Consider the following 24,738-nt stretch of genomic DNA (forward strand, 5'->3'; position numbering starts at 1 on the left):
ATCCATCTCTTCTTGCTTTTCCCCAAACTCGTACCCACTACCATTATACTCCACCTTTCCTTAGTGTAAGAAAACAAGGCCCAAAATGACGATTTGCAGAAGAAAATGCAAAGAAAAAGAGCAGACACATACGCACAAGAATGGCATGACGTATGTATTTTAGACCATTGGCAAAAAATCACCACAGCACTTTCTAGACTGAGATCAGGCTTCACCAATAACACCTAGTTTGCTACGTACGTCCCGTTAGTACACTCTAGTTTCTAAAATTCATGATTTCATCTCAAAATATGAAGTAGCAAAAGAAACCATCTGAAACAAGTATGATAAACACATTGAGGAGGAAAGGAAATATGATCAAAAGGTAAAAAGAAAGCTCTTCAAATCTGTATTTATTCGATAAACGATTTATATGAACTAAGAACAGAATAACATCCATATCTAGCTTCTAAGTACATCTGATCTCCCCTAAAAGTTTTCATTTTCTACATAAGAATTGCATAGCGCATGCTATCAGTAACCATAAGATGGTTCATCTCAGAGATTCTAGCAGTGAAATCACCGGAAACCCAGACACCATCAGCACCACTAACATGAGGATGAGAGATGCAAGAGATCAACGAAAGAGGAGCCCTCACGATAGCATAAAGTATAGAGAATCCATTATTATTCCATCCATGCCGCCGTCTTCCATCGGCAGCCACCACCACGTCGTCATCGCCGCCAACAAACATGGGCAATTCAGCTCCGGCTATGTTTTCATCAGCAACTCGACCACTCTTCCTCATGTTCCACAGATTCCGTTTCATCGTTGTCAATAGATGCCACATCTTCGTCGCGCCACCGCCGGGGATCGGATTAGGTGGATAAGATCCTTGCTGGGTAATAATTTGGCAAAACCATCTTAGAATCAAGGGAGGAAGGGAAGGAGGCCGGAGAGATGAAGGTCTTGGCCAGTGACCACCTTTCTAAAATCTAAAATTCTATTAGAGCTTTTGATAATTGCAAGTTGGTAGTGGTGGTGGTGGTCGCGTGAGTGTTTATCACAAAGGGTTATGGCATATGGGTGCTTCTTTTTAAGGGAACTTTGGCGTTCATTTTTTTCTACATTTGTGGGGTCTAATTTTCCTAAAGCCAAATTCGCCGACAGATATTAATTTATGGGTATGGAGTGAGATTCTTCTGGGGTGTCAAACAGTCAGTTTGGTCTGATTTTCGTCGGGTTGAATCGGTTTTGATCGAAGAATGAGTGAGAACAAAACCAAATTGTTAAGAAATTTTGGTTTTTGATCGGTTTCAGTTTTGGTTCAGTAAGATTTTGGTTTATTTCGATTTTTCAATATCAGGTTAATTCCGATTTAGATTGATTTGATTTCGAGTTTGAACCATAATAAAATCTTATATTCATAACATGTAATAAGAAAAGATTTGATAAAAACAATTTGAATCATGATCTTCCCCAAGTCAAACAAGTAAACAACTAAGAATAGGGAAATTGATTTGATGTGTTTCTGTTACAATCGAAACAAAGAGAAAGATAACTAATATTGAAATCAATAGATAACTAATTAGTGAGAAGATAATTTATTGAAATCACAAAATGTAATTATCAAATCATTCATTTTAAGTGTCCAACTAATTTTGTATAGTGAACAAGGGAGATTAATGGAAGCATTGTTACAATTCAATTTTCTTATTCATAATCTTATCCTCATCGATTGGTAATAATTTCCCTTACAACCAGAAATCTTCTCACTAATATAGAAATCAATGGATAATACGTTCATCTAGCTATTCAAAACCTTATATATAATCAATGATTTTTTTTATTAGTCTCATTCGGTTCGATTTTTTTTATTTTGGATATCGGTTGGTTCGGTGTGGTCAGGTTTTCAGTTGGTATCGTCATACCCCAACCCAAAACCAATCCAATAAGGATCGGATCAGTTCAATCCGGGTTTTTTGATTGGTTTCTACCGATTTTACAGGTTTGGGCTAGGTTTTGACATCCCTACTTTTTACGCCCTTTCACATAGTGAGCCAATTCACACCGACACACGCTTTTTAAACAAAATGTGGGCTTCTTCCACCTTCTCCTTAGTGAAATTTTTCACTCTAATGGTGTGGGAAACATTTGTTGGGATTCGGATAGAGTTAGGGTTCTCTTACATGGTAGGGGAGATTGTTAAGTTTACATGCAAAAACAATAATTCCACATTGGATATATGTAGCCTAGTGTAAAAGCTTATAAGTAATTTTTTTTTTTCTTTCTAATATGCTTATAAGAACTTAGACACCCTCTCCTTACAATTAAGTATTAAGGGTGTATTTTATCCAGGGGTATCAAATTGATTTCAGATTTCACCAGTTTTGGTGTGAGAATGAATGAGTCCAAAACTAATTCAATAAGGTTGCACAACACCGGTGTCTGGTTTTCTAAGGTCAATTTGGTTTCTTATCGGTTTTAGTGCGATCCGATTTGGGTTCAATATTGTAAAACACCAATCTAAACTAATCCAATAGGTTCATTTTGGTTCGGATCGATTTGGTCGAATCGTCGATTCGGGCTAGGGTTTTACACCCACTAGTTTTACTTAAGTCCCAACAACCTTAATCCATAATTTATTCACTCAAAGCCCCTAACCATTGTTTGAGATTTTAATTTTTTTTTACCAAGGCAACTAAGGCCTGATTTGATATGATTTCTATTTCAATTTCATGGGGTGCTTTTTATTTCAGAAATTGTTTGGTTTGATTTTTGCATCTTATTTCAATAAAATATAGAAACTCTGAAATAGCTGAGGAGTTGTTTCAAAATTTCTATTTCACTCTTGCTCTTTAATGGACATGTGGTTAACAACTCTTATCATTTGGCAGATTCCTCATTGGAGAAGTGTCCGACACTAATTTGATGGGCAAAGTAGTAATTTCATGTTAAAAATAAAACACCACCCTTCTCCTTCTTGTAATGGTCTCACCACCATCGCCACCCTTACTACCACCACCATGTATGCCGCCGCCACCACCACCACCACCTCCTTTCAAGCCCAGTCCGCCTGACTTGCCACACCCCGCCTCCACCACCTCCTCCCGCTGCCATTATCCCGTTGCCACCATCACCACCTTCTCAGCCCTACCCGCCCCTCCCCCTCCACCACTACCTTTCCCAAAATTTATTCTCAGAAATTGAACTACCAAATGAATTTTTTTTATTTTTAAAATCTTTACAACCAAAACAATTTTAATTTCTTGACCAAGATTCCACTATTTCATGAAATCAATCTGAAATTAAAATAGAATTCATACCAAATCTGGCTTAAATATCAATGGAATCCTTTAAATTTAAGCGAACACACAAAGATGGTGAATCTATACATCTTTTCTCTATTGCAGGTTAGGGAAAGTGTGGACAGGGCAGCACTATTGTTGGGTAATTGTATTACAATTCCTTACAAATAATTGAAACAACACGAATTGCAATACAATAGATTAAGCAGTAGAAACTAGGCTTGACCTTTGGCTGAAATGAGAAGACCAAAGCTTGAATTTGATGTAGAACCACACCCGCAACAACTTGAATAAGCTTGAGGTTGAGTCACACTTGTGGTGCTGCCTTTAAGGTAATTGATGCCTCCTACTGCCAAGGAGTGTTCTGCACCACTACCCCAAGATAAAACAACCTCCAACTAGAAGATGAAGCAGTCCTTCTAGTCCCTTGAAGGAGCCAAGAGCTTCAACACAGCAACCCTCTAACACACTTAGAAGAAAAGAGAGAGAGAGAGAGAATAATACTCCTAGTGATTGCTAAGTATGGGCATGAACATGTATCCAAAAACCATAGGTCCCATGTATTGCAATTTTGGTTGGGTTTATATAGGCCCAAGACCAATCCTTGCATTCCCTTGGAATTCTCAAGAATAACCATCCACTTATGACCAAATTGAAGAATAAGATTTATGGGCATGAATATGGACATGAATTGGAGGTTAATTCCAAATTCATGGTCATTCCCCACTAAGGGTCATGAATGACCTTAAAATTCATTCATTCTCCACTAAGACCATAAAGGCCTTAAAACCCCATAAAATGGTCATTCTCCACTAAGGACCATAAAGGCCTTAATACCCATAAAGGGAGAGACATCACCTATGGCCATGAATTGAGAAATCAATCTCATTCAATATCCTTGACCCACCTTCCCACTCATGATAGTGACCATGAATAGACTTTAGGGTACCCATAGAATGTTACAACCTTTGGAATTACTTCTTTGATTACATGGGTCCCACACCATAACAAAGCAATCAAAAAATTTTGAAACTTAAAATAAAATAAAATATATTTTAAATCTAACAATCCCCACAAGTTTCAAAATGACACGAGACACACATCTTTGTGGACTGAATTAGACACTATAGGACACATCGTTGTAGGTGTCTTCCGGACTTGAACCTACACTAGGTCTAATGAACCGCGCTACAGAGTAGAAGTGGAGTCAGACTCCTTGAACCTTTTCTCATTGGTGTAGCTGACCGTCCCATCAACCATATCCCATAGGTCGACTCTTGTGCTACCCATCATAAAATCACTTTGGACTTTTGAACCGGCCATATCCCTTATCTTGAACTCGTGAATGTTTTAGAGAACTCGCCTATAAGTTCTCATCGGCGGCGGCCACACCCCCTACATTCACTTAGGTTAGTCCCTAATGTGCACCACAACTGACACACCCCCATATTTCCTGGGATTAGACTAATTAAGAGCTTTACCGCTCAACCTCTTTCTTTGTGGTAGTACTACTTTCACCATCTACAGCTTGGAATGAATATTTATACAAGTAGTAGTACAAAACCGGTCAACCAGTGATTTCGTTTGTACCCCTTAAACCTAATTCAGGCATTTAGCCTCTTCACATAGGTAGGGTGTCCATCACATGACCTATGGATTAGGCATTAACCCCATTCCTGTAGATGCATTACACAAGTTCTTGACAGACATAGGCTTTGTGAACATGTCAGCTTGGTTACTTTCTGACTTCACATAATCGATAGCTATCATTCCTTCATCTATGTACTGTCTCACAAGGTTGTGTCTGAGGCGTATGTGTCTCCTCTTACCATTGTATATCCGGTTCTTGGCTAGATGTATAGCCGCTTGGTTATCACAATGTAGTGATACCGATGGCGCCGGTTTTTGCCATAATGGAATACCCGCCATTAAATTTCTAAGTCATTCGGCTTCCGTTCCTGCCTTTTCCAAGGCTATGAACTCAGCTTCCATGGTAGAGCCTGTCCCACAAGATTGCTTTGTGGACTTCCATGAGATTGCACCACCTGCTAGTGTAAACACATATCCACTAGTAGCTAAGGACTCGTTTGTATCCGAAATCCAATTTGCATCACAATACCCTTCCAAAACTGCTGGTTTACCACTATAGTGTAAACTATAGTTTATAGTGCCTTTTAGGTACCTTAATAACCTATCAACTACGCTCCAATGTTCCTTACTTGGATTGTGAGTATGTTGACTCAACTTTCCTACCACAAGGGCAATATCTGGACGCGTACAATTCATTAGATATGTGACCGAACCAATAATTTGAGCATATCTTTTTTGATTCACTGGTTCACCTAGGTTCCTTTTCAAGTGACACCCCATATCAAAAGGTGTTTTAATCGCTGAAACTTCATGGTACCCATACCTTTTAAGTATATTTTCTGCATATCGGGCTTGGGATAATGAAATATGATTTCCTTGCTTGGTAATTTTGATCCCAAGGATCATATCAGTCTCTCCTAAGTCTTTTGTGTCGAAACTAGACATCAAAAGTTTCTTAGCTTGATTAACCATTTCCAAGTTTGTTCCCATTATGAGCATATCATCTACATATAGTAGTATGAATACACCCCTACCACCATGAAACCTGCTATATAAGCATCTTTCAGCATCATTTACAACGAATCCATTTGAAATTAGAACCTTGTCCAATTTTTCATGCCATTGCTTCGGTGCTTGCTTCAATCCATATAAGGATTTTCGAAGTTTGCAAACCTTTCGCTCTTGGCCAATTACAACACAACCTTCTGGTTGCTTTATGTAAATTTTCTCCTCTAAGTCCCCATTAAGAAATGTCGTTTTCACATCCATTTGATGGATGACCAGGTTATATATTGACGTCATTGCCAACATAACCCTTATCGTGGCAATTCTAGACACCGGGGCAAATGTGTCAAAGTAATCAATATTAGGCTTTTGCCTAAAACCTTTGACAACAAGTCTGGCCTTGAAACGATTAAGTGACCCATCACTTTTTAATTTCTTTCGAAATATCCACTTGGTTTCCAAAGTTTTGGAGCCGAATGGTAAATCTACCAATTCCCAAGTGTTATTCGCCAAGATTGAATCTAGTTCACTCTTGATTGCCTCTTTCCAAAAGACGGCATCCAGTGATGTAATAGCCTCTTTGTATGTAAGAGGATCCTTGTCTACTAAATAGACAAGTCACTCATCATCTGTATATTTGGGTCTTTTGAGTCGCTTGCTCATCCTAGGCCGACTTTCGTCATCATTACTCAATTCTAGATTGGTAACCCTTTCATTTGACTCCATTTCCCCATTAGTCAATTGACTATCCTTATTTATAGGTAATATGGACTTAAAGGGAAATAAATTTTCAAAAAACTCAACGTCTCTTGATTCTATGATGCTATTTGGTTCAATAACATCATCCATAGCTTTGATCACCATGAACCGGTATGCCGTACTATTTGTAGCATAACCCAAAAACACACAATCACATGTTTTTTGTCCCAATTTTCTTTTCTTGGAATCCGGTAACAACACCTTAGCCAAACAACCCCAAACCCGTAGATGTTTTAGACTTGGTTTCCTACCAAACCATTTCTCAAATGGAACCATACCAGTCTTGCTATGTGGGATTCTATTTGATAGATAACATGCCGATAGCATGGCTTCCCCCCACATATCAAGTGGTACACCTGAACTCAATAACATAGAGTTCATCATCTCTTTAAGAGACCTATTTTTCCTTTCGGCAACCCCATTTGATTCCGGTTGGCATGGGGCGGTTGTTTCATGGATAATTCCATTTTCCTCACAAAACTTATCAAGGTTAAAGTACTCAGCCCCTCTATCAGTTCTAAGTCTCTTAACCTTCTTACCAAGTTGATTTTCAACTTTCATTTTGTAAGATATGAACGCATTTCCGGCCTCATCCTTTGATTTGAGTAAATACACCATGGTATATCTAGAGTGGTCATCTATGAAAGTTATGACATAGTTGTTTCCTCCCCTAGACTCATATGACTTGTAGTCACATAAGTCACTATGGATTAATTCCAAGAGATTACTCTTCCTATCATAGTCTTGTGAGGTTTTTTGGTTAACTTTGCCTCTACACAAGTTATGCACTTGTTTACAGGGGATTCCACCTTATCGGTGATCATGCCTAACTTGCATAGTTTGGTGATATATTTCACACTACTATGACCCAACCTACCATGCCACAAATCAAAAAAGTTAGAAGAGACAATCATGTAAGCAGAAGAAGTACTAGTTTTCTCAATTACAATATTTCCAACACTTAGTACAAACAACCCCTCACTAAGGTATCCCTTCCCCACAAAAACATTGTTTTTAGTGATAACCGCCTTATCACTTTCAAAAGCCAATTTCATTCCTACTTTATTAAGCAAAGGAACTGAAATTAAATTGCGCCTAATATCCGGCACATGAAGAACATTGGTGAGAACCATAGTCTTCCCTGAAGTGAGTTTCAAAGTCACTTTTCCTTTTCCCATAACAGGAGCACTTTGGGAATTCCCCATAAATACCTTTTCATCCTCTGTATTCATGGAATAAGAGGAAAACATCTTCAGATCACCACAAATATGTCTTGTGGCACCGGTATCCAATACCCAATCTTTTGATTTTTCAATCAAATTTGCTTCCGTGACCATAGCAATAAAGACGTTGTCTTCAACTAGGTTCACCTTTTCAGAATTTTTCTTCCTGAACCGACAATCTTTTTTGAAGTGTCCTAGCTTACCACACACAAAACAAGTAAGTTTCTTCTTCTTGAAAGAAGGCTCATCATTGTCTTGACGATTCTTCCTTTTCTTGTTTTGTTTGTTGGTCTCTACCAAGTTCGCTTTTAGGCGTCTTTCCCCAAGGTCTTTTTCACCCTTGTCCTTGTGCCGGTTCTTCTCCTCAATTTTGATCCTTACAATCAATTGGTCTAGAGTCAACTCCGTCTTCTTATTTTTCATAGACGCCTTAAATGCATCCCAAGAAGATGGAAGCTTTTCAATCAAGGCACCGGTCACAAATTCTTCCGGTAGAACCATCTTTTCCTTTGCTAGCTTTCCAACCAAAATTTAAAATTGATCAATTTGGCTTGAGACGGTGTCACTATCTTTCATAGTAAAGTTTAGAAAGTTAGTCACCAAGTACTTCCTTGAACCAGCATCCTCAAGAGAGTACTTTTTTACCAACGCATTCCAAATCGAACATGCATACTCCAAAGAACTATACACATGGTATAGGTCATTTGATAATGCATTCAAAATTCGATTCTTGCACTGGTAATCCGCTTGAATCCAAGCCACCATTTTGCCCTCCTTTTCAGGATCATTACTTTTTTCCGGCATGGGTTCAGTCAAGGCAAATACCACCCCAATTTGGGCTAATGCAAACAACATCATTTGCCTCCATCGTTTGAAGTTTTGACCTCCAAACTGTTCGATCTTGTCAAATTCAGAGATAATCCTCATCTTACCCAAATCCGGGATAAGCTCCGTCACCGACGGGATAACATTGGTGGGAATTGAGTCAACGGTAGGAAAAAGAGGAATCTCCTTACCATTGCGGCTAACAGGAACTCCGCCTTCTTGGTTGTTGATTGCTCCTTCAATACTTGTGTTTGAAGGATTTCCTTCATTGGCAGCTCCATCAGCGGTGTTGTTGTTCGAAGCATCACCCTTGTTGCTTACGTCTCCAAGATGAGCCATGAGATCTTATAATATCAATTACCTTAAACTTGTTGGGTAATTGTATTACAATTCCTTACAAATAATTGAAACAACACGAATTGCAATACAATAGATTAAGCAGTAGAAACTAGGCTTGACCTTTGGCTGAAATGAGAAGACCAAAGCTTGAATTTGATGTAGAACCACACCCGCAACAACTTGAACAAGCTTGAGGTTGAGTCACACTTGTGGTGCTGCCTTTAAGGTAATTGATGCCTCCTACTGCCAAGGAGTGTTCTGCACCACTACCCCAAGATAAAACAACCTCCAACTAGAAGATGAAGCAGTCTTTCTAGTCCCTTGAAGGAGCCAAGAGCTTCAACACAGCAACCCTCTAACACACTTAGAAGAAAAGAGAGAGAGAGAATAATACTCCTAGTGATTGCTAAGTATGGGCATGAACATGTATCCAAAAACCATAGGTCCCATGTATTGCAATTTTGGTTGGGTTTATATAGGCCCAAGACCAATCCTTGCATTCCCTTGGAATTCTCAAGAATAACCATCCACTTATGACCAAATTGAAGAATAAGATTTATGGGCATGAATATGGACATGAATTGGAGGTTAATTCCAAATTCATGGTCATTCCCCACTAAGGGTTATGAATGACCTTAAAATTCATTCATTCTCCACTAAGACCATAAAGGCCTTAAAACCCCATAAAATGGTCATTCTCCACTAAGGACCATAAAGGCCTTAATACCCATAAAGGGAGAGACATCACCTATGGCCATGAATTGAGAAATCAATCTCATTCAATATCCTTGACCCACCTTCCCACTCATGATAGTGACCATGAATAGACTTTAGGGTACCCATAGAATGTTACAACCTTTGAAATTACTTCTTTGATCACATGGGTCCCACACCATAACAAAGCAATCAAAAAATTTTGAAACTTAAAATAAAATAAAATATATTTTAAATCTAACAACTATACAAGTGGCGAATGGTTTCTAGTTAATTGGGTTTGGGTAGGGCTGATTACAGTAGATACTAGTTAGGACAACCAATGGCCTAGCTAACAAATTAGGCTATATCAGAATCTATCTAGAGCTCAAAAACGGGTTTCTAGATGTGTATTAAAGTAGTTGACCTATGACTTGCGGATCCCCATTGAAGGAAATTACATAAGTGTCCCTATTGAAAGAAGTTACATGTGTTCCCTCTCCCCCCCCCCCCCCGCGCCTCCCCCACCCCAATTTTCTTTATGGAGGATACTAAAGAAATGATGAGACCCGTTTTTTTCTAATCTCAACTAAAATTTATAATAATATATCTTCCACCCATAAATAGAAGGATCAGGATCATCTCCACAGAGGAGCAGGGAACGTTCAGAGCGCTGCCAGCCGTTTGACAGTGCTGCACACATTTTTAGGCATGCATCGAGATGTGTGCGGCACAGTTCAACCGTTGGATGCCCCCTAACAGCACCTTGGATGCATGCCTCCCTGGAGACGAGCTAAATTCTAAATAGAAAACCTTATAATACACAGAGCAACGGGAATTCATTTTTTGTTTTTACGTTTTTTGTAATTTATCAAACATACAGAGTAATAAGAGAATTAATGTTGTGTTTGATATGTATTTTTGGAATGCATTCCAATAATTCATATCAAATATAGCCTTAATCTGGATCCACTATTTATTTAACATATATTTTTCATTTCACTTTTTTAATTTCAAGGGTTTGTGAGTAATGGGCATCCCCACCATGGTTCCTCAGCATTGGAATCGCTTAGAATCGGGTCAAATATTATGTATTTGTTCTTGTTTTTTTGTTTTACAAAAAAAATCTGATTTTTTACCTTTCTACCCTTGTATGTACAAGTGTATTGGATCAATCTCAACCGATCCAATCCAATATTACAAACCATGACCCCTACCCTTGAAGATTTCAACTCTAAATCGTGATTAAAGAGAACGAACTATACACGTATACTGGACTTTTTTAAAAAAATTAAAGCTACATTTGGTATTTCTTGAAATATATTATTGAGCTAAAATGTATTCCAAAAATATATACTAAATGCAACATAAGATTGTGTAATATGATTTCTTAGGATGTATTAAAATGTATTTCAAAATTACATATTAAACACGGATTTCACCACCTAGCATGCGCGACATCCAATGGTCTAAGCTCAATTTTTCTTTCATTCTTCTCGAGCACGAGAATGTTAGATGTCATGCCCATCAGATGGTGACATCCCAACCCGGCCTGAACTACACCGCACTATTATTTGAATTTAGCTCGTCTCCAAGGACCCTAGTATGCCCAGGGTGCATCCAACCATTGGGCTGTGCCTGTGCCGCACACATCCCTAGGTGTGCACCAAAATATGTACGGCACAACTTAACCGCTGGATGCACCTTGTGTTGGACAAGTGTATGTCCATCAAACCCGGTTCGGTCCGGTTCAACCCGGTTTACCTTTGTATTAAACATTTATACATTTTAGTTTGATATTGTCACATGCGATATAAACTTTTTGAGCATTATGTGTCCCTATGTTTTACTTAAAATGGTAGTCACGACTAGGGTTTGGGCTGGGCACCCTTATCATATGGTCGTCGCATTGGGTATGCCTAGACATGTGATGTCAGGGTACGAATGCGAGTGCTCACATGTTTGATGTGTGCATTGGCGAAGAATCTACTTTGTCGATTCCCTCATGTATTACTGCTAGATGTAGGAAGAGATAGACATGTGTCATCGACACCCTGTACCTGAGGGAACCCTGTCACTGCAAAGTGTGATCGCATTCTTTGGTTCATCAATGACTGAGACTCAAGAGAGTCAAAGCCGGTGTTCTGAGAATGCGTGAACACTTTGTGAGTGAAGGAGTTATCCAACACGGTCGCCACTGCCCGATTGGGGAACACCAAGATAGAGACTGTCTGTGCATGATCGGTTCAGAATCTGGATCCAGTACCGTTTTGGTAATGGTTTTGCAAAATTTATTTTACATAAAATGATACATTATTTATAGTTATTTTAAATAAAGTGTTTAATCGAGTTTTGCGGGACCCGATCAGATGCACAGACTCTCGTATATGGACACGTACTATGGATTGGGGTTTAGCAGTACATGTGTACATGCCCTAGATTCCATAATGATAGTGGGGGGGTTGTATATGATAATTGTTATCATATAGGGAGTTATTTGGAATTTGCTAATTTAATTGGCTCTTTATTTAATTAATGGATATGGTGCTAATTGTAATTATCCATTAATAATTAAATAAACAATCTAATTAAAACTTTTCCTATTAGATTCTACTTCTTCAACTGTGTAGCACTTTGAGTTTAAACAGAACTGCCAAAAAGAGAGAGAGAGAGAGAGAGAGAGAGTGAGAGTCAGACTCTCACTGGGGATTTATTAAATCGTACTGGGATTTAATTAATTCAAAACATTATAAATAGAGGACCAAAAAACGCCAAGGTAAGAAGCGCTCCACGTTTTTGTCTGGCCCCCTCTTCTGCGTTTTGGTCTCTCTCTCCCTCTTTGAGATCTCTTCTTCTTCTTCTAGTTTCTCTCATCTGTGTTTGAGAGTTAGGGTTTGTGAAACCCTGGATCTATGCTGAAGAATTTGAGAGCATCTGGGATTGGCTTGAAGAACCTTGGTAGTACCGTTGGAGGTTCAGATATATTTGCTTGGAGCGCTCACTGGAGGAAGAACCACTGTCTATTGGAGGAGCAACACTTGAGGCTCACCAGGTTAGCAGTTCTTCATAAATTCCTTCAGTTTATTGATTATTAATATTTATGGGATACGAAAGAAACTCGAATCGACCTTTTTCGCTGCGCATTCGAGTTAGGAATGGATCCCCCTTGCCATGTGATGGACCAGGGATGAGTTTCTTCGTCCCTACTGTGATAATAAATTTTATGGGACACATGAGGGAAAGAGAAACCCTAACAGGGATGCACCAGGGTTCCCATGGGCGACCATGGGAAGCCCTAAAAATTAAATGGGGCACCCATGGGACACCATGGGCTAACCCAGGGCGTGCAAAATCCTGAGGATAAATATCTTGGTCTCACTAGGGAACCATGGTTTGATCCCTGAACCGTTGTTTGACCAACAATGTGGTATCAAAGCCACCTTTCCCACCCATGAATATTAGATAGTTAATAGTTTAATGTTATTATCATGAGTGGGATGCAAGTTGCACATGGGAGGTTAAATTATGGTTGTGGTAACAACCCTCTCATGTGCACATGGGTAGTTACAAGGTTGTTAGTGTAACAACCTACCCATGTGATGATGGATTTAGTTTTAATTAGTTATTTCCAATTATTGAAACATATATCCATGTATGTCATGATCATTAATTTTTATTTAAATATTTTTATCATGATTTTAAGGTGTGGGGGGGGGGGCGCACCCTGCCAAGGCTCTGTGCACGCCCTCCCCTTGTTCTTGCCTATGTGCGCAGCCTGCATATGGGCTGCTGCCTGTGGGCAGGGCTGCGGCCTTGGGCTGCTGCCCGTGGGCTTTGGGCCCATGGGATGCGCATGGAGTGCCTGCAACCTGCGCGTGTGGGCTGCATGCACCCCCCTTGTTTTCCCTCCAGTTTAATTTTAAAAAAAAAAAAAAAGGAATTACTTTTCAAAACAGAATTTTATTATTTTGTTTTGTTTTTGGAGGATGATGATGGGTGAAGAGATTCTCTCTTAACCCACTTACAATTAAAATGCGATTTTAATTTTATGGGCTTGGACACATGCTATCACATGTGATGTGGTGGTTCAATAATTGAAGGAATCCATGTTTTAATTTTTTGTTCACTTGCTTTAATGCTCATGCATGAAATTATATTATGTTGTGATTATGGTATGGCATTCTAATAAATGGATGGATTGTTTATGTATATGATACATGGGGTTATGGGTGGATTTGATGCTTCCCTCTCTTTCTCTCTCTCCCCCTATCTTTTTTATAAACAAATGTACTCCACCCCATGGGCAGCCCAAATGGTGGGTTGGTTTCTCCATGTGGGGTTTCTTTATTAGTTTTTAAAGGAAAGTGTATAGAATTTTTCCTAGGTTTCCATTGTAATTTTAGAGGAGCTAGGACTCCCAGGGCATGTTGATGATGATCCACATGTGGGGCTTAAAGCTTATGGAGATGCAAGTCACCTACTTTGAAGACATGATCGGGCGGAGGAGATGATCGAGGCGTGGCATCCATGGCATGATAAATGCACCCAAAATTATTAGTTTTATTTTTATTGGGAGGGTTCTTTAATTGCTTTTGATAAAAATGTTGTCATCCCATAATCACTTTTAATTAATGTTGATTAATTATGTTGTTTAAATCTATCCATGTATGTGAGAGTTGCTTAATCCTTCTTTAATTATAATACATGTATGATATGGACTAGTCTTAAACGGTAGACATGTCCATGGCCTCCTATTGAAGATAAATGTAGAGATTGTGTGATATGCCCCGCATACGCCGACAGGACATTGCTAGGACTACTATCACATTTATCTATATTTACCTCTATCTAGATACGTTAGGGTATGGATAGTGAGAGGGCACTGCGACAGTGGGCCATCTTTCATGATTCCATGATTCTAACTAATGCAATAGGTAAGTACATGACTTGGGTGTATGTCAGCCGACAGGATCTGGACATGACACCCAGGTGGCCAAAAATATTGGAAGCCCATGAGTCGGACAGCTTAGTCCACACTACCACTGTGTGTATAATGACTCCCGACAGGGTAAGTTATGCATGCAAGGGTTGTAGATATCCAATTCATCTTTTGGGTTATGAGGGAAACCCAAATCATGAAAGACCATTGATGTGTGTGCTCAATTTATTATTTTCAATGGTCATTAATTAGCATGTGGTTATTTACTTGTTCATGTGTAGATTACTATACGATGGCTGCCATTAATTCCAACCTGTTAATACTCATTAGCGAATACAAACTTAATGGTACAAACTATGTCGATTGGTACCGGAGCATTAAGTTGCTCCTGACTGCTGAAGGACTGTACACAGTTCTAGATGGACAAGTTTCTCCTCAACCCGACCCGAACGATTTTGAGACAAATAAAGAGATGCAAGAGTTCCTCATGAGGGATTCCAATGCATCACTTTATATCCTAGGATCGTTGGAAAAGTCAGTTGTAGACTCGGTCAAGGATATACGCACTGCTGGGGAAAAAATGGATAAGCTTGCTGAATTGTTCAACAAGCAGTTGACACACGCACATTCTGATGCGGTGAGTCAAATCCATAACTCTAAGATGTCCCAGGGGACTCCAGTGATGGATCATGTGATGAAAATGATCAATCTGTTTGAAAAATTAGAATCCATGGGGACTGATTTCAGCTTGCGATACAAGACTGATGTGATCTTAGCGTCACTCACTTTTGCCTACGCAGCTTTTCGGATGTCCTACAAGATGTCCGAGAAGGAGATGGAGCTCACCCAACTTGCTAATGCACTGGTAGAGGCTGAAGCATCCTTGAAAAAGGATAAGGCTGAGGTCAATGCAACTTAAGCAAAGCCTTCTTCAAATGGGAAGAAGAAGAAAAAGAGAAGTAAGGGTAAGACTCTGAAAGCCAAGGGTGGGAAGTCTGGCAATAAAGGCAAAGGCAAATGCTCCTATTGCAAGAAGGAGGGTCACTGGAAAAGAAACTGTCGTGCTTACCTAACAACTTTGAAAGACAAAGCCGGATGAAACAAAGGCTATTAAAGAAGGTACATATGATGTTCACGTTCTTTATGAGTCTAATTTGTCTTTTGAATCGACCAATTCTTGGTTGGTGGATAGTGGATCCACTGTTCACATTTGCAGGGGTTCAAGGAGACAAGGAACCTGAAAAAAAATGAAGTGCGTCTTTGGATGGGCACTGGAGCTGAGACCATGGCGTTGGCTCTGGGAACTTTTATTTTAAATTTTGGTTATGTTAGTTTAGTTTTAAAGGATTGCTATTATGTACCCTCCTTCAAGAGGAAGATAATTTCAGTTTCAAAACTTGTTTTGGACGGATATAGTTTTTCCTTTAATTCTAAATTGATTATTCGTTTTAATAATTCCTTTGTGGCATTCGGATATATACAAAGTGGTTTGTATTTTCTAGATTGCCCTATTAGAACGAATGTTGTTTCAAATGTTGATTTGAAACGGAAAGCAGCTCCAGTGAACTCAACATATCTGTGGCATCTAAGATTGGGTCACATTAATGTGGACCGAATCAGTAGATTGGTGAGGGATGGGCCCTTAGAGAGTTTGAGGGTGGAACCATTCCCTACCTGTGAGTCATGCCTTCAGGGCAAAATGACCAAGAAACCCTTTAGCAATAAAAGTGTTAGAGCCACAAATCTGTTGGAGTTGATACACACTGACATGTGCGGACCCATAAACATACAAGCAAGATATGGGTATGAGTACTTTATCACGTTCACCGATGATTACTCTAGATATGGTTACATATACTTGATGCATAGGAAATCGGAAGCCTTTGATAAATTCAAAGAATTCTAAGCCGAGGTCGAAAGACAGCTCGATAAACGCGTCAAGTCCTTACGATCAGATCGTGGAGGGGAGTATCTATCGGATGAGTTTAAAGAACATCTCATATCCCAAGGGATAGTTAGCCAGCTAACTAATCCAGGCACACCACAACAAAATGGTGTATCCGAACGATGCAATCGAACCCTATTGGATATGATCAAGACGATGCTCACTTATAGTGAGCTGCCTCTTTCTTTCTGGGGGTACGCTTTAGAGACAGCGATATATATCTTGAATAGGGTTCCATCTAAGTCTGTAGCCAAGACACCCTTTGAGTTGTGGAAAGGGCGAAAGCCCAGTATTCAACACCTTAGGGTATGGGGTTGCATAGCACATGTACGAAACCAACAGACAGACAAGTTGGAATCCAGGACTTCGAGATGCTATTTCTTAGGCTACCCCAAAGGCACGATATGCTATTATTTCTATGACCCAGTTGACCAAAAGGTCATTGTAAGTAAACATGTCACATTTTTTGAGGAAGAAATGATGACCCAGAGGTCCGAACCAGTAGTCATAAAAGAGCTATCAAATGGCTCAGAAACGTCACTTCCAGAAGTGAGACCAACTAACATACCCGCTGAAATACCAACACCTGAGGAACCTCGACGCAGTGGGAGGACTATTAGACTACCCACCACGCTAACTCTTCTAACCGAAGAGGAAACAATGGAAGGGTTCCACATGGTATCGGTTGAATCGGATGATGATCCGATGACATACTCTGAGGCTCTAAAGGATGTTGATGCCACTAGGTGGCTGGAAGCAATGCGCTCTGAAATTGATTCGATGCATTCCAACAAGGTCTGGACTCTAGTCGATCCACCACTTGGCGTCAAGCCGATTGGATGTAAATAGATCTTCAAGAGGAAGAAGGGCGCAGATGGAAAGGTTGAGAGATTCAAAGCGAGACTGGTGGCAATGGGTTATACCCAGAAAGAGGGTATAGACTATAAGGAAACCTTTTCACCAGTAGCGATGATGAAATCCATCAGGATTTTATTGGCTATCGCAGCATACTTTGATTATGAGATCTGGCAGATGGATGCGCAGACTGCATTTCTAAATGGGTTCCTTCAAGAGGAAATCTACATGGAACAGCCAGAGGGGATCTCTTCCTTGGAGGAAGAAAGAAAGGTGTGCAAATTGGAGAGGTCCATTTATGGGTTGAAGCAGGCTTCCAGGAGCTGGAACATCAGGTTTGATCAATCAATCAAATCGTTTGATTTTTATCAAAACATGGATGAACCATGCGTTTACAAGAAGATCAATGGGAGGACAGTATGTTTTCTTGTTTTATACGTAGATGACATATTGTTGATTGGTAACGATGTAGGTTTTCTTTCATCAGTAAAACAGTGGTTATCCACAACGTTTTCGATGAAAGACCTTGGTAAAGCTAGCTATATCCTTGGGATCAAACTCGTAAGAGACTGCCAGAAAATGATGCTAGGCTTGTCACAGGCTACCTATATAAACAAAGTCCTGGTCAGATTTAGTATGGAGAACTCTAAGAGGGGAAGTGTTCCCTTCAGACATGGAGTCAGTCTTTCCAGATCTCAATATCCTCAGTCTCAGATAGACATTGAAGAGATGAAGAAGATTCCCTATGCCTCAGCAGTAGGGAATCTTATATACGCTATGTTGTGTACGAGGCCGGACATTTGCTATGCAGTAGGTATGGTAAGTCGTTATCAATCTAACCCTGGACGCGAGCATTGGAGTGCTGTCAAGAATATCCTCAAGTACCTGAGAAGGACTAAGGAATATTTCTTGGTTTTTGGATCTGATCAGTTGTCAGTATTGGGATACATAGATTCGGATTTCCAAACTGACAAGGATGACAGAAAATCCACGTCCGGGATGGTATATATAATGGGTGGAGGTGTCATTGTATGACAGAGTGTGAAACAAAAGTCTACAGCCGATTCTACTACCGAAGCAGAATACCTTACAGCTTGTGATGCAGCAAAAGAAGGTGTTTGGCTGAGGAAATTCCTATCAGATTTGGAGGTAGTCCCTGACCTTGTCAATGACCCTATTCCCCTGTTATGTGACAACAGAGGGGCCATTGCACAAGCTAAGGAACCTAGGGCTCATTAGAGGAACAAGCACGTGCAGCGGAAGTATCACCTCATCAGAGAGATTATCCAGCAGGGTGACGTGAGTATCTCCAAAGTGGACACAACTGAAAATGTGTTTGATGTCATGACAAAGGGTTTGTCACCAGGTGTGTTTGAGAAACACATGGAGGGCATGGGTTTAAAATGTATGGGGAATTGGCTTTGATGTACAAGTGGGAGATTGTTGGACAAGTGTATGTCCATCAAACCCAGTTCGATCTGGTTCAACCCGGTTCACCTTTGTATTGAACATTTATACATTTTAGTTTGATATTGTCACATGCGATATAAACTTTTTGAGCATTATGTGTCCCTAAGTTTTACTTAAAATGGTAGTCACGACTAGGGTTTGGGCTGGGCACCCTTATCATATGGTCGTCGCATTGGGTATGCCTAGACATGTGATGTCAGGGTACGAATGCGAGGGCTCACATGTTTGATTTGTGCATTGGCGAAGAATCTACTTTGTCGATTCCCTCATGTATTACTGTCAGATGTAAGAAGGGATAGACATGTGTCACTGACACCCTGTACCTGAGGGAACCCGTCACTGCAAAGTGTGATAGCATTCTTTGGTTCATCAATGACTGAGACTCAAGAGAGTCAAAGCCGGTGTTCTGGGAATGCGTGAACACTTTGTGAGTAAAGAAGTTATCCAACACGGTCGTCACTGCCCGATTGGGGAACACCAAGATAGAGACTATCTGTGCATGGTCGATTCAGAATCTGGATCCAGTACCGTTTTGGAAATGGTTTTGCAAAATTTATTTTACATAAAATGATACATTAGTTATAGTTATTTTAAATAAAGTGTTTAATCGAGTTTTGCGGGACTCGATCAGATGCACAGACTCTCGTATATGGACACGTACTATGGATTGGGGTTTGGCAGTACATGTGTACATGCCCTAGATTCCATAATGATGGTGTTGATTAGTGGGGGGTTGTATATGATAATTGTTATCATATAGGGAGTTATTTGAAATTTGCTAATTTAATTGGCTCTTTGTTTAATTAATGGATATGGTGCTAATTGTAATTATCAATTAATAATTAAATAAAGAATCTAATTAAAACTTTCCCTATTAGATTCTGCTTCTTCACCTGTGTAGCACTTTGAGTTTAAACAGAACTGCCAAAAAGAGAGATAGAGAGAGTCAGACTCTCACTGGGGATTCATTAAATCCTACTGGGATTTAATTAATTCAAAACATTATAAATAGAGGACCAAAAAAGGCCAAAGTAAGAAGCGCTCCATGTTTTTGCGTGGCCCCCTCTTCTGCGTTTTAGTCTCTCTCTCTCCCTCTTTGAGATCTCTTCTTCTTCTTCTAGTTTCTTTCATCTGCGTTTGAAAGTTAGGGTTTGTGAAACCCTGGATCTGTGCTGAAGAATTTGAGAGCATCTGGGATTGGCTTGAAGAACCTTGGTAACACCGTTGGAGGTTCAGATCTGTTTGCTTGGAGCACTCACTGGAGGAAGAACCACTGTCTATTGGAGGAGCAACACTTGAGGCTCACCAGGTTAGCAGTTCTTCATTAATTCCTTCAGTTTATTGATTATTAATATTTATGGGATGCGAAAGAAACTCGAATCGACATTTTCCGCTACGCATTCGAGTTAGGGATGGATCCCCCTTGCCATGTGATAGACCAGGGATGAGTTTCTTCGTCCCTACTGTGATAATAAATTTTATGGGACACATGAGGGAAGGAGAAACCCTAATAGGGATGCACCAGGGTTTCCATGGGAAACCATGGGAAGCCCTAAAAATTAAATAGGACACCCATGGGACACCATGGGCTAACCCAAGGCGTGCAAAACCCTGAGGATAAATATCTTGGTCTCTCTAAGAAATCATGGTTTGATCCCTGGACCGTTGTTTGACTAACACCCTGGACGCGCCCTTGACGCTGGACTCCCTGGAGACGATCCTGATCCCTTCTATTTTCATGGGATTGGAGAAGATTTTTTTCCATCAATAACAGACTAAAAGAGGATATTATTGATTTATAATTATTTTGCTATAAATAAATAATTATCTGGATCATCATCATTATCTGTCATCAAGGTCTATGTAGTTAAGAAGACACTAGAACTGTTACATGTGGGGATCAAGTGGATGACCTGCAGCATACTCTCCTAATATACACATACGTCTTTTTTTTTCTTTTTCTCTTTTTTTCTTTTTCTCTTTTTTCCTTTTTTTTTTTTTTTGTTTTGGATAATACATACACACATGTACTTGTTTAGAAATCTGCCACATGCAGTAATTAGTAGTCTCAAAGAAAGGTTAAAACTTATTAATTTGACACGTGGATGTGCGCGTGGTGAAATGGGCTGCAAGGTAACAGTTAGCTCACCACTCGTTCTCAAGTGTCACATCAGAAAACGCGTACTCCTCGATCGGTTGGATCCCCATTGGCGGCCACTAGAGGAAGCTAATTAAGACTCTTTTTTTTTTTTATTAAAGCTAATTAAGACCTGTGATCAATATTAGGCAATTCTCTATATATTAATTAATTAATTAATGTGTCTTATTAATGTACAAGTTGGATTACAGTTCACAAGCACTTATTAGTGTTGGATGTAACGCCATTATATATAAATTGCCATTTAAATTAGGCCACGTAAGGGAAGGGTAATGTATGGGTTGGGGTTTATAGAATCAGGATAGGATGAGTTTGAATCGACCCATTTTTTCTACCAAAAATAAAATAAAATAAGGGTTATTTCCTAATGCCCCTGAAAATAACCAAACTTACAGTTGCCCCTGAACTTTCACTAATTTCACGTACATCCTTACTTTCCAAACTAAGTATCACTATAGTTCCTGCCGTTAGACAGAGACGTTATAACATAATGAATCCCAGTTTTTGAACTTCGATGGACCATATGGCCCCTGCATAGGATAAAATGACCAAAGTGACTTTACCTGAAAAAAAAAACCCTGCAACTCATCTTCCCCAAATCGTTTAGGATTTGAGGAAAATGAGTTCTTGAATCAGAATTTCCTGGTATGATTAAATGCTTGCATTTAGTAGGAACCTGAGTTGCGAATTTAATCTCCAAGTCCAAGATCCAGAGCTTTCGTCATTATTGAGAACCAACTTGCGAACCAGATCTGCAACTCCTTTGTCCGCCTGAATCAATTTCAGAAATCTAACAGGGATAGAAGGATGATCAACACATATGGTCCTTCAAATTCCAAAAACCCTAATAAACCCGACTGCATAACATAAACAAAAAGTACTAACTGAACCATCAATTCAAGCATCAACAAACGAAAACCCTGATCGATCCATCTTTGAACCCTCCCCCTCCTTGAATCCGCTTAATCCCAGAAACATAGGCCATAATCGAAGAAGAAGAAGAAGAAACCAAGCCACAGGCTCGAATTCAACAGAAAGATACATATGCATAAACGAAAAATTCAACTACGAGAGCTATTTGTCAATTGGATATGAGATCTCGGAGTAACCGACCTGAATTCGATTTTTCCTCTTTTAAGCAGTTTGATCAATAGACAGCAGATTCCAGAGATAGACGATATGAATTGATCGGAAGAGAGGAAAATCCCTCTCTCCGGAAGAATCGATCCCACAAGCGATAAATCTCTCTGAGCTGTGATGCCTGTGAACTGTGAATCTGTGATACTCTTTCTGGATTGAATTTTGAAGATGAGATGAAACCTTTTGTTTTCTTCTCTTTGTATTGGACAAACACCCACTAGACGTGTGAAATTAATACTTATTTGCTGAAGTTTCCTTGGCCTGGATTCAATAGAGTTGGGGGTTACTAACTGTTGCTGTTTAATCTTGTCCAAGAGTTGAAAAATTCTGCAACTGAACCAGGTTCCAAGACTTCCCTCTCTTTTCCCTTTCTCTTCTTTTGCTCAAGAAGAAATTCAATTTTCCAAACTGACATGCCTCGGCAGATTCCTGAGTTTTCCATGAGAAAATCAAGAGGGGTAGAATTGAATTTCTTCTTGATTTCTGATTCAAAAATTCATCTTCCCCTTCCCATCAAAAAAATAAACTCATCTTCCCCAAACCCTAAACGATTTGGGGAAGATGAGTTGCAGGTTTGTTTTTTTTTCAGGTAAAGTCATTTTGGTCATTTTACGTTATTCAGGGGTCATATGGTTCATTAAAGTTCAAAAACTAGGATCCGTTATGTTATAACATCTCTGTGTAACAGCAGGGACTATAGTGATACTTAGTTTGGAAAGCAGGGGTGTATATGAAATTAATGAAAGTTTAAGAGGATAATTATAAATTTAATCATTTTTAGGGGGGCATTTGAAAATAACCCATAAACTAAAATTGATCGATTTGGATAAGAATCGATTGTGATCGATGCAACAGGGTCGGGTTTTTGAAACTTCATTCCAAACCTAATTTGCCATAGCTAGGCCCAGGCCCAGGCCCGACCCAACCCTGACTCAGGGCCTAGAAAATCCAACTCTAACCTGCCCTCAGGGTCGGCCGGGCTAACCCTAATTGGCCATGATCATAGAGTGGGATCAAAGAGAAAATTATCAATTTTACATAAAATAAATAATAAAATATAGTATCACTTATTATCTTCATATATAATTTATTATATAATAAAATATGTGTCATGTATAGTTTATAATATATATAGTATATCAATATGTATTTTATAGTATAACTTAAAACAGGGTCGGGTTGGGCCGGACTGGGCTCAACTCTGGCCTGACCCGACCCGACCCTGACTCAAGGCCAAAAATTTCTAACCCTGACCCACCCTCAAGGTCAGGTATCTCAACTCAAAGACCCTGTTCAAGCTCAGGGCGAGTTCGGACCGATAGGGCCATACTTGCACCTCTAAGATGGATTGTGTCAAGCAGGGTGTCCCAATCCTGTTTAACCAGTCCAAATGATCCAGCATTTGCATGAAATGGATACGTTTTGGCTGCATCCTTTGAAAAAATTGAAAGCAAAGAGAGGGCGAGGCCGGGCCAGGGGTGTTGTAGTGGGAGAGAGAGAGAGAGAGATAGGAGGAGAGAAACAGAGAGGGGGCCAGGGAGGAGACGAAGAGGGAGGGGGGAGAGGGGACGAAGGGACTGAGGCAGGGGAGGGAAGTCGGGAAGATTCTGGAAAATCTTCCTGTTGTTTTTTTAAACCGATTCATTACCCAATCCAAGACCGCTCCCGAAACAGGTTGATTCTGGCCGATCCAGACCGTTCAAGGCTGATTTTGATCCATTACTAAATTGGAATCGGCCAAGACCGATACAAAACCCTATTCCATGTGTTAATACCTAGGGATAGAACTTTGAAGATGCAATCACTCACAGCCTGTGAGAGGGAATACCCTTGGTTTTGCCGCCCTCGATGGTCCCATAAAGGATGGAGTAGCTTTGCTTGTTGCTACCAGCTCTCGAGTCCAAACTTTGGATCACTTACGTAAATTTATCATTGATTGCCCAGTGCACCACATTTAAGAATCCAATCGTCCACCAAACACTCGAAAAGGTAAAAAAATGTCATTGTCCATGTTTTTCCAGTTGGATTCTTAAGTGTAGTGCACTTGGACAACCCTTGTACTATGGCCATTTTACTTACGATCACCAACGTTTCAAACAATTACTTGACACACCCCCCGAAACCTGACTGTGTTAGTCTATTGTTAGTGTTTAAATGAAAATATCCATTTTAGCCTTATGGGTTATTCAACTAAAACTTATGAAATTAAATGACCAACTTACCCTTCTCCTTCTCCTCCTCCTTTAATGAAATTTCTTCATCTGGTGAGAACACCAGATCTTTCAGGGATCCTTCTATTGGAGGTCAATCAATCTGAAATTCCGGGCAAAGCTGTTGTAACACTCCAGCATTTCAAGATCATCCAAGTGCAGACCCAGATTTCAGGGAACATGCTGATAAAGTTTGGCTGAAACAAGTTGGGCGAAAATCTGAGAACCAGATTTGAGTGGTTGTTGGGTTGATTGTCGTTATGATCGTTGGCTTTCTTTCAGGTTCTATCTTTTTCTCT

The 24,738-nt window shown here is 39.8% G+C and overlaps 1 protein-coding gene across 1 annotated transcript; it reads right to left on the bottom strand.

Moving 5' to 3' along the window:
- Positions 1–418: 418 nt before the first annotated feature.
- LOC122643114 lies at positions 419–1,013 on the bottom strand. Its single transcript, XM_043836757.1, has one exon. It carries the CDS (start codon positions 828–830, stop codon positions 486–488), a length of 345 nt encoding a protein of 114 aa, XP_043692692.1. The 5' UTR covers positions 831–1,013; the 3' UTR covers positions 419–485.
- Between the last annotated feature and the right edge of the window lie 23,725 nt (positions 1,014–24,738).

Source organism: Telopea speciosissima, chromosome 10 (genome assembly GCF_018873765.1).
Source record: "Telopea speciosissima isolate NSW1024214 ecotype Mountain lineage chromosome 10, Tspe_v1, whole genome shotgun sequence".
NCBI lineage: Eukaryota > Viridiplantae > Streptophyta > Magnoliopsida > Proteales > Proteaceae > Telopea > Telopea speciosissima.

Coding starts and splice junctions, on each gene's coding strand:
- LOC122643114 (XM_043836757.1), bottom strand. CDS start 830: ATGTGGCATCTATTGACAACGATGAAACGGAATCTGTGGAACATGAGG.